This window comes from Physeter macrocephalus, chromosome 14, assembly GCF_002837175.3.
Source record: "Physeter macrocephalus isolate SW-GA chromosome 14, ASM283717v5, whole genome shotgun sequence".
In the NCBI taxonomy this organism is placed as follows: Eukaryota; Metazoa; Chordata; class Mammalia; order Artiodactyla; family Physeteridae; genus Physeter; species Physeter macrocephalus.
This window is the reverse complement of record NC_041227.1, coordinates 83,063,769-83,074,813: the sequence shown is the minus strand read 5'-3', so window position 1 is coordinate 83,074,813 and position 11,045 is coordinate 83,063,769. Positions and strand designations below refer to the sequence as shown.

General features: G+C 40.4%; 1 protein-coding gene across 1 annotated transcript in view; it reads left to right on the top strand.

Moving 5' to 3' along the window:
• The window catches only part of NCOR1 (nuclear receptor corepressor 1), a 163,875-nt gene that overhangs the window by 114,105 nt on the left and 38,725 nt on the right, over nt 1-11,045 (top strand). Inside the window, exons 23-26 of the mRNA XM_024127921.3 lie at nt 5,478-5,638; nt 10,094-10,214; nt 10,307-10,408; nt 10,758-10,858. Coding sequence (XP_023983689.1) covers nt 5,478-5,638; nt 10,094-10,214; nt 10,307-10,408; nt 10,758-10,858 — 485 coding nt within the window. The remainder of the gene's footprint in view (nt 1-5,477; nt 5,639-10,093; nt 10,215-10,306; nt 10,409-10,757; nt 10,859-11,045) is intronic.

The following is an 11,045-nucleotide window of genomic DNA, read 5'->3' as shown; positions in this document are numbered from 1 at the left end:
TTTTTTTTTTTTTGGCAGCATTGGGTCTTCATTGCAGCACGCGGGCTTTCTCTAGTTGCGGTGAGCAGGGGCTACTCTTCGTCGTGGTGCACGGGCTTCCCATTGTGGTGGCTTCTCTTGTGGAGCACGGGCTCTAGGCGTGCGGCTTCAGTTGTTGTGGCACGTGGGCTCAGTAGTTGTGGCTCGCGGGCTCTAGAACGCAGGCTCAGTAGTTGTGGCGCATGGGCTTAGTTGCTCCGCCGCGTGTGGGATCTTCCCAGACCAGGGCTCCAGCCCGTGTCCCCTGCATTGGCAGGCGGATTCTTAACCACTGGGCCACCAGGGAAGTCCCCGTCCAGGCTTTTGTGTGATCAGTAGTTTCTTCCTTTTTATTGCTGAATAATACTTCATTGGATGAACATACCAATTTGTTTATCCATTTTCTTGTTGATGGAAACCTGAGCTGTTTCTGCTTTTTGGCTGCTGTAAATAAAGCTGATACGAACATTCTTAACTGGGCTCTTTGAGGACGTGTGGTTTCATTTCTCTTGTATAGGCCCTGAGAGCAGAATGTCTGGGTAGATGTATGTTTTACTTCATAGTTTTCCGGAGTGGCTCTACAGTGCCACTGCCACCAGCACAGTCTGAGTTCCACTTGCTGTTGTCATTCTTTTTTATTTTAGTCATACTAGTAGGTATGTAGTATTCCACTGTGGTTTTATTCTGCATTTTGCTGATAACAAATGATGTTGAGCACCTTTGATACACTTACTGGCCATTTGTACATCTGATTGTGAAGGGACTGTCTCATTATTCGTTTTTATTGGACCTTTTAGTCATTAGGTTGCGGAAGTCCTTTATACATCACAGATGAAATTTCTGTTTTTTATATACATATGTATTTTTTTTTCTCTATTTGTGGCTTGTGTGTTTCGATGTGTAGAAGTTTTAAATTTTGATGGAAGTCCATATATATATTTTTCCCTCTTATGACTAGTTCTTTTTCTCTAAAAAATCATTGCCTGTTTCACCCTTGTGGAGATTTTCTCCCAGGTTTTCTTCTGAAAGCTTTATAGTTTTGGCTTTTATATTTAGGTCCATGTGAAACTGATTTCTGTGTACAGTGTGAGGCGAGGATGGGCCTCAACCATCCATGTGGATCTGCATTCCCGTAACGTTGGTTGAAAAGTCTTTCCTCCCTCCCATTTGCATGTTTGGGTCTGTTTCTGGACTCTGTTCTGTCCCATTGACCTACTTGCCCATCCTTTCATCAGCACCAGTCTTGGTTACTGTGGTTTTTATAGTAAGTCTTAAGATCATGTCGTGTAAGTCCTGCATTGCTCTTATTTCTCAAGATTGTTTTAGCTCTTCTGTGTTTCTTGTATTTCCATATAAGTTACATAATCAGTTTGTCAGTTCCTGCAAAAAATTCTGCTGGGATTTTGGTTGGTATTGCATTAAATCTGTAGATTAATTCTTAAGAAAATTGAGTCTTCTAATCCATGCACATGTTCGTCTTTCCATTTGTTTAGGTCTTTGATTTCTCTCAGCAGTAGTTTGTAATTTTCACTATAGAGGTTTTGTACATGTTTTGTTAGCTTTACTGTCGGTTAATTTGATTATTTATAATTTATGTTTTTATAAGTGATATTTTAAAAATATTCCTTTTCTGGTTCTTTCTGGTATATGAAAAAAGTTGATTTTTATATCTTGACCTTATCTCCTGTTACATTTACTTACTGTTTCTGATAGGGTTTTTTGGTTTTATTTTTGGGTTTTTTTTGGGGGGGGGGTAGATTTCTTAGGACTTTCTCTGTATGTGTGTCGTCTACAAATAAAGACAGTTTTACTTTTTCCTTTCCAATCTTTATGCCTTTCCTTTTCCTTGTTTTATTAAACTGGTTAGGGTAGAACTTTTAGAACAGTGTTTAATAGAAGTGGTGAAGAGATTATACTTTGCTTGCTGCCCATCTTAGGAGGGAGGCATTCGCTATTTCACTCGTAGGTACGTTAACTACAGACTTTTCATAGGTGCCCTTCATCAGATTGATGATGTTTCTGTATGTTCTTAGTTTGCTGAGAGTTTTTCTTTTTCTCCAATTCTTATACTTTTCAACTTCAGAATTTCTATGTGGTTCTGTTTTATGATTTCTTTCTCTTTGTTGATATTCTCTATATGATGAGACATCATTTTCATACTTTCCTTTAATTCTTCATACATGGTTCCCTATAGTTCATTGAACTTATTTATAATAGCTTACGGTTCGTGCCCCGGTCCGGGAGGATCCCGCGTGCCGCGCAGCGGCTGGGCCCGTGTGCCGTGGTCGCTGGGCCTGTGCGTCTGGAGCCTGTGCTCCGCGGTGGGAGGCCCGCGTACCACCAAAAAAAAAAAAAAAAATCTATTCAATCAAAATAAGAGTTAATGCCTCTGTGCAACTGAATCTAGTTTATTTTGTTGTTGTTGTTTTTTAATTTTTTCAGCTGAGTACATGATGATTTAAATAGCTGTATTTAAAACCATCTAAATTTTCATCTTTTTCTTTAGCACTATTGTGACAAAGTGTGTTTTTCCACATGATTATAAAACAATCAGACACTGAATATATGTAATATATATTGCAATGCACTCTCATGTTAAATTCTCTAGAAAGGGAGAAGTGATATTCTTTTAAAGTTGGTTTATTTCATAAATCTGCACAGTATTAGGACACTTAATAATCTAATTCATTATATTAATCCTTCAGAGAAGGAACGGGTAACATCATCTTGATGGTTACCCCAGAGGCATCTGAAATTTCTATACCCACTGCTCAGCGAGACACCATTGCACTCAGGATGGTTTAGATCTCAGGGCCAGGAATTACACTGCTTTAGAAAAATCTCCAGCCTTGGTTGGGCAGTTAGGTGTGATTCTTCTGAGCCTCAGTTTCCTCCTCTGTCAGATGGTGTTAATGATCTCATTAGTCGTGAGGGCTAAACGAGATACTTCTGTAATACACAGTGCTCTGCCCATAGTATAGATTCCTATTAGCTGACATTACAGTTGTTGTTTCTGTTTTTTAAAAATATCTTAGTTCACTAAAGAACGTTTTCATTGTGCTAATGAGTCTCTATCTGAAACCAGTCACAAACCATCCACCTAAAAGTGAAATGCTAGGGCCACTCTCTCTAGAAGGGCCTGTGAGGGTGCCCAGTGTTACTTACTGCAGTGCAGGAAGAAAGGAAGGAACCAAACAAGAGGTTGAACTGTTGAAGGGAGAAGACAAGTTATTATTCACAGGGTAAGATGATTCACCTAGGAAGCCAAAGAGAATTAACTGAGAAAGTTATTAGAGCTAAAAGGAGAGTTCATTAAGTTTCTCAGAAAGAACTGATATATAGAAATCTACAACTTTCTTTCTTATATATCGGCAGTAATCAGTATATATAAATACATATATATATTCCCATGTATGTTAAATAGATGGTTTTCCTCACAACAAAATATAAAATATCTTTGAATACTTTTTATGAAATTATGAAAAATGACCTATATGAAAACATCTAGCTTCCTCAGTTAGAAAGCTCATTATAAAATGTCAAGTCTCCTATAAATACAGGAGATAAATTTAATGCACGTCCACTGAAAGTTCCAGTGATATTTTGTTTGGGGAGGAAGTATTCAAAACGATTTTAAATTTAGATTTATCTGGAAGAATAAATGGGTAAGACTAGGTAAGCAAAAGAATAAAAAATGAATGGGAATTTGTTCCAGCAGACATTAAAATGCCACAATTTAAAGTGGTTTGGATTACAGATGAGTTTTTACTTTCTTCTTTGTGCTTTTCTTATTTTCCAGAATTACAGTATGTCGATTCACTTAAAAAAAAAAAAACTATTGTATATTATATATATAATTACATATATGTGTGTTTTTAAGTCTTAATATGACCCTGCATATCTGATATGCCCTTTAAATGCTTCAAGTTTTCTTAAATACTTCATGTGGAGGTAAATTATGTGGAATAATTTTCATCAGCATTACTACAGTAAAATTCATAGTTTTATAAGCTTGTGTAGCCTTTAAAAAATTATTTTGATCTGTATCTTTTGAAATCCTTCTTCCATTTCTTGATTACATTTATTTCTCTGAATATTAAGCAGTGGGCTTCAACAGGCTAATGATAAGAGCTGAAATCCTCAGAGTTCTGGCCTCTAATTCAGGCCATACTTGAATTCGCAGAATGGCTGGATAATCTCATGTTTGCCTGCTGTGGTCTTTTTTTTTTTTTTTTTCCTGCTGTGGTCTTTATTGCATGTGAAAATACTTGATTCTCCTAATGAGAGGAAAGAGAAGTTCTTTGTGATTTGAAAGAAAAAATTGTAATTGAATTTTTGAGGATTTTATTAGGTCACGGTAATGATGCTTACACAGAAGATTTAGATTTATAGGGTTTTTTTTTAAACCTCTCTGTGGGTGGATTCCCCCCCCCGGGAATTGTAGATGTTGATAGTAGTGTATAGTTGGATCTGCCCCTGGATGGTGTGGGCTTGGTCCTTTCACACTTACTGTTTTAATATGGGGCTCTTCCCTTATTTTGATAACTTTAACTTTCATAGGAAAATCAGTCGTCTATATGCCTTATGCCGAGGTCACACGTGCTCTATCTAGCACAGGAAGCACAGATGCACAGTACCGCAGCAAGGTCAGCATCACCGTGTAGGCTCTCTCCGAGAGAAGTCAGTAAAGCTGCGCCACAGCCCGATGTGAGTGCAGCCCGCTGTAGTGTCCCGCCAGGTAAATAGCGCTCCTCTGTGCCGTGGCTGCTGGCCATCGACCTACACGTGATGACCTGGGTGGTTTACTCCCAGGATGCATCCTTGCTGTTTCAGAATGTCTCTGCATTCCATCTTCCGTTGTATTCCGTTGAGAAGCACTGGGCCACTGGGAGGTTTGTGTTCATACATGTGTACTGTGACGTCGACTGCCTTCTTTTAAGAGTACATGTACTTTGTAAAACTCTTGAGATCCGCCCCCCTAAAAAAAATTCAAGTGTCTGTGAGAGTCAGAATCAGCACGTTTCCAAATTATGCAGGATGCAAAGAGGACGTGTAACTGGTTGTCAGTCAGTCTGTATATTCTCCAGAGTTGTAATATCAGCTGTTCCTAAGAAACACCCTTTTTCTCACCTCCATTGTGAGGTCCAAAGAGTGATGGAGAGAGAGAAAAAAATGGTGTGCCACTTGCATATGCTGAGCAGAAATAGTTTGAAATGGACGTCAGCCTGAAAGCTCTGGTTTGCCAGGGAGTTGAGTATTTCAGCCTCACAAATACCATTTGTGACCTGAGTATGGATACAGGTTTAATTTAAGCGAAAGAAATTTAAAATAGAAATGTTCATCCTCAACTTCATCTTGCACTTACAGTTTAAATGTTATTGAAGAAACAATTGAGATAGGTGGAATGTCGCAAACTAGGAAATTGACTATTTTAAACAATGTTTTCTCCCTTTTGAAAGTCCTCCAGCCTGCTCCGCATCAAGTGATAACTAACCTCCCTGAAGGGGTTCGGCTTCCAACAACTCGACCCACTAGGCCACCTCCTCCTCTCATCCCATCATCCAAAACCACAGTGGCTTCAGAAAAACCATCTTTTATACTGGGAGGCTCCATCTCACAGGTAAAAGGGCTTCTCTTCCCAGTAGATGGCCTGTTGTTTTTTGCTTTGGTAAAAATTGTCCCTCCTTCCCATATTAATGTGTCAGAGTCCTAATAAATAAAAATGTGTCTATTTAGGAAGAGACGGTGACCTGAAAATGCAGCAGTCATTTTCTATTCCATACCACACACAGGAAGTTTATTCGAGTCATGTGCCCACGTTGAGTGACAGGAGCACCTGTCTGGTTTAGCTCGGGAAAGGTGTGTGTGCCCTGAAGTGTAGTGTAGCATGAGTGGAGATGGAATAGTTTCAAGTAACAGAGGATAACTATTTTAAGGGTTCTGATATTAAGGTGTAGATGATTGGTAAGCCCTAGTTTTTTCTGACCTTGGCCTCTCTCTCTCTCTCTCTCTCTCTCTCTCTCTCTCTCTCCCTCCCTCCCTCCCTCCATGGAGTCTTACAGTGTGTGCTCTTCTTTAACTTAGCATTAATGATTTCAGGGATTCGTCCAGGTGTTTTTTTTGTTTTGTTTTTTTTTTTTTGGCAGCATTGGGTCTTCATTGCAGCACGCGGGCTTTCTCTAGTTGCGGTGAGCAGGGGCTACTCTTCGTCGTGGTGCACGGGCTTCCCATTGTGGTGGCTTCTCTTGTGGAGCACGGGCTCTAGGCGTGCGGCTTCAGTTGTTGTGGCACGTGGGCTCAGTAGTTGTGGCTCGCGGGCTCTAGAACGCAGGCTCAGTAGTTGTGGCGCATGGGCTTAGTTGCTCCGCCGCGTGTGGGATCTTCCCAGACCAGGGCTCCAGCCCGTGTCCCCTGCATTGGCAGGCGGATTCTTAACCACTGGGCCACCAGGGAAGTCCCCGTCCAGGCTTTTGTGTGATCAGTAGTTTCTTCCTTTTTATTGCTGAATAATACTTCATTGGATGAACATACCAATTTGTTTATCCATTTTCTTGTTGATGGAATCCTGAGCTGTTTCTGCTTTTTGGCTGCTGTAAATAAAGCTGATACGAACATTCTTAACTGGGCTCTTTGAGGACGTGTGGTTTCATTTCTCTTGTATAGGCCCTGAGAGCAGAATGTCTGGGTAGATGTATGTTTTACTTCATAGTTTTCCGGAGTGGCTCTACAGTGCCACTGCCACCAGCACAGTCTGAGTTCCACTTGCTGTTGTCATTCTTTTTTATTTTAGTCATACTAGTAGGTATGTAGTATTCCACTGTGGTTTTATTCTGCATTTTGCTGATAACAAATGATGTTGAGCACCTTTGATACACTTACTGGCCATTTGTACATCTGATTGTGAAGGGACTGTCTCATTATTCGTTTTTATTGGACCTTTTAGTCATTAGGTTGCGGAAGTCCTTTATACATCACAGATGAAATTTCTGTTTTTTATATACATATGTATTTTTTTTTCTCTATTTGTGGCTTGTGTGTTTCGATGTGTAGAAGTTTTAAATTTTGATGGAAGTCCATATATATATTTTTCCCTCTTATGACTAGTTCTTTTTCTCTAAAAAATCATTGCCTGTTTCACCCTTGTGGAGATTTTCTCCCAGGTTTTCTTCTGAAAGCTTTATAGTTTTGGCTTTTATATTTAGGTCCATGTGAAACTGATTTCTGTGTACAGTGTGAGGCGAGGATGGGCCTCAACCATCCATGTGGATCTGCATTCCCGTAACGTTGGTTGAAAAGTCTTTCCTCCCTCCCATTTGCATGTTTGGGTCTGTTTCTGGACTCTGTTCTGTCCCATTGACCTACTTGCCCATCCTTTCATCAGCACCAGTCTTGGTTACTGTGGTTTTTATAGTAAGTCTTAAGATCATGTCGTGTAAGTCCTGCATTGCTCTTATTTCTCAAGATTGTTTTAGCTCTTCTGTGTTTCTTGTATTTCCATATAAGTTACATAATCAGTTTGTCAGTTCCTGCAAAAAATTCTGCTGGGATTTTGGTTGGTATTGCATTAAATCTGTAGATTAATTCTTAAGAAAATTGAGTCTTCTAATCCATGCACATGTTCGTCTTTCCATTTGTTTAGGTCTTTGATTTCTCTCAGCAGTAGTTTGTAATTTTCACTATAGAGGTTTTGTACATGTTTTGTTAGCTTTACTGTCGGTTAATTTGATTATTTATAATTTATGTTTTTATAAGTGATATTTTAAAAATATTCCTTTTCTGGTTCTTTCTGGTATATGAAAAAAGTTGATTTTTATATCTTGACCTTATCTCCTGTTACATTTACTTACTGTTTCTGATAGGGTTTTTTGGTTTTATTTTTGGGTTTTTTTTGGGGGGGGGGTAGATTTCTTAGGACTTTCTCTGTATGTGTGTCGTCTACAAATAAAGACAGTTTTACTTTTTCCTTTCCAATCTTTATGCCTTTCCTTTTCCTTGTTTTATTAAACTGGTTAGGGTAGAACTTTTAGAACAGTGTTTAATAGAAGTGGTGAAGAGATTATACTTTGCTTGCTGCCCATCTTAGGAGGGAGGCATTCGCTATTTCACTCGTAGGTACGTTAACTACAGACTTTTCATAGGTGCCCTTCATCAGATTGATGATGTTTCTGTATGTTCTTAGTTTGCTGAGAGTTTTTCTTTTTCTCCAATTCTTATACTTTTCAACTTCAGAATTTCTATGTGGTTCTGTTTTATGATTTCTTTCTCTTTGTTGATATTCTCTATATGATGAGACATCATTTTCATACTTTCCTTTAATTCTTCATACATGGTTCCCTATAGTTCATTGAACTTATTTATAATAGCTTACTTAAAGTCTTTTCCTAACAAGTCTAAAGCCCAGGGACAGTTTTTTTTTTTTTGTGGTACGCGGGCCTCTCACTGTCGTGGCCTCTCCCGTTGCGGAGCACAGGCTCCGGACGCGCAGGCTCAGCGGCCACGGCTCACGGGCCCAGCCGCTCCGCGGCATGTGGGATCTTCCCGGACCGGGGCACGAACCCGCGTCCCCTGCATCGGCAGGCGGACTCTCAACCACTGCACCACCAGGGAAGCCCCCAGGGACAGTTTTTATTCACTGCTTTTTTTTTTTTTTTTTTTTACCCTCCTGTGTATGGATCATGCGTTCTTGTTTCTTTGCGTGTCTTGTAATTTTTGGTTGAAACACATAACATGATGTGGAACTCTGGAAATCAGATTCTCCTTTCTCCCTAGGATTTGTTGTTGCTGCTGCTGCTGTGTACTTTTGTTGTTGTTTATTTGAACTAATTCAGTAAAGTCTGTATTCTTGTGTCATGTGTGGCCACTGAAGTCTCTATTTGCTTAATTAGCAGTCAGCTAGTGATTAGACAGAGAGTTCAGTGCCCAGAAAAAGTAAGTTTCCCAGTCTTTACTGAGGGGCTCTGTGTGTGTATGTTGGGATATACCTTCAACGTTCAGCCAGGCAGCCAACAATTCTGCCTTAGTCTTCACTTCCTGCTTTCTGAGAGCCTTGAGGTCAGCCAGCGGTGAGAACTCATGGCCTTCTTATGTCTTCCCTGGCAGGTACACAGCCTTGCACATGCACTTGGCCTTCTAGGTTCCTCGGAAGATGTTGGAGCTTTTCAAATCCCTTGTGAATATCTCTTTCCTTAGCTTTTCCTCTGAAGGTTTTTGTTTAGCCTGTTTTCTCGCCCTAGGTGTTCTCTCCTGCCTCAGCCCGTGGAGAGGTTAATCCATTGACTCTGATAGTTTTTGACAAGCCTGAACTTTCTTCCCCTCCACAGTCAGGCCAGAAAAGACAGCTTTGCAAATGGGTCTCTCAGAGCACCGTCAGACCAGTCTGAGCATGACAGTTACCTGGGAATGATAACCCCATTCTTTCCCTTGTGCTGTCTGCTGGACTGCTGGTTTTCGCCATGATCGAGGGCTGTGGGTTCTCAAGGCTGAGACAGAGCTGGTGGGGGTTGGGGGATGGGGGGCGTGGGAGGGGCAGCCGAGCGAGTCCAAGTGTCACAGAGCTCATGGTTCTTACCTGGGTTCTGCCATTTTTCTTGAATAAATGCTCCCAGATTTCTACAAGCCTTTGGTTAAAGTGCTGGAAAAGAGTTCTTAAAGGGCTGATTCTTAAAATTTTTGCTAGTTTTCTGGTTGCCTTTATGGAGGAGGGTTTTTGGAAGTCCTTATTACTCCACCATTTCCATTGGTGCTTCTATCCCATAGCATTTTTACGAGGGATAATGTTAATAATAGTAGCTTACATTTTGCGTGTATGGTTAAGTGCTTTTATTTATGTAATTTGTTAGTAATGCATATTACCTTCATAAAATTTATGGTAATTTTGGAAGACATATCTTGCTCCCTTTAAAAACTTTTAAAATATAACCAATCTGTGTCAGGGATTTTCTTGCTTTACAAATACCTGTTCTTAATTTTGGTGGGGGGTGAGTGGTAAGTTTTATAAACAGAAACGTGTACCTTAAATATATAGTTGACCTTGTGAAAAGACAGTGTTATTCTAGTCCTTTAACATTATTTTTAGGGAACACCCGGCACTTACTTGCCTTCTCCTAATCAGGCCTCCTATGCTCCCGAGGCAGCGAAGCCCTCGGCGGGCTCCATCTCCCTGGGACTGCCGCGGCAGCAGGAGGCCGCCAAGCCAGGTCAGTGAGGAGGACGTGGCCGTCTCTGCCTTTGTAGCGTCACAGTCAGGGATTCAGCACTTGAGCTCACTTTCTCTTGCTTTGGTCCGTAGCTACTGTGCCCTACATCAAGCAAGAAGAGTTTTCTCCCCGAAGCCAGAACTCACAACCTGAGGGTTTATTGGTCAGAGCCCAACATGAAGGAGTGGTCAGAGGTAAAATATGCTGTTTGGCAGAAATACTAAACTCTGGTCCCCAATAAATATATTAAAGGAAGTCAGTCATTAATGTGTTTTAATGATGCTGGGCTCTTAAATTAGAGCCTTTAAATTCCAAATGTAAGTTTTCTTTCTGTATAAAAATGACTTGAAATTTCGTATTTCTACAGTTCTTTTTAATAATTGCAAAATTATTTTAAAAGTACATTTCAATAAAACAAAAACTATTCTTTTTGTGCTGCTGTTTCCTCTCTTCGAAGTAGGGGCTGATTTTGTTTGCTTGGTTTTTTGGGGTTTTTTTGCAGGTGCAGGGGTGTGATTTGCTAATGATTTTGTTTTTATTCAGGTACCACAGGAGCCATTCAAGAAGGAAGTATAACTCGGGGAACTCCCTCCAGCAAACTTTCTGTGGAGAGCATCCCATCCCTCCGGGGCTCTATCACCCAGGTTAGTTTCGCTCATTCATGAGAAAACCAGAAGTGATGTCTCGAGCGTGTTGGCTGTTCTAGCAGTAGTTTTGTGACTATGTTGTTCGTTGTTCTGGGTTATGGAACGGGGTCTCAGTGATGATAAACCTCAGGTCTATAAACAGTCTGCAGAGAGACAGTAATGTGATCATTTCGACCACAAGCCA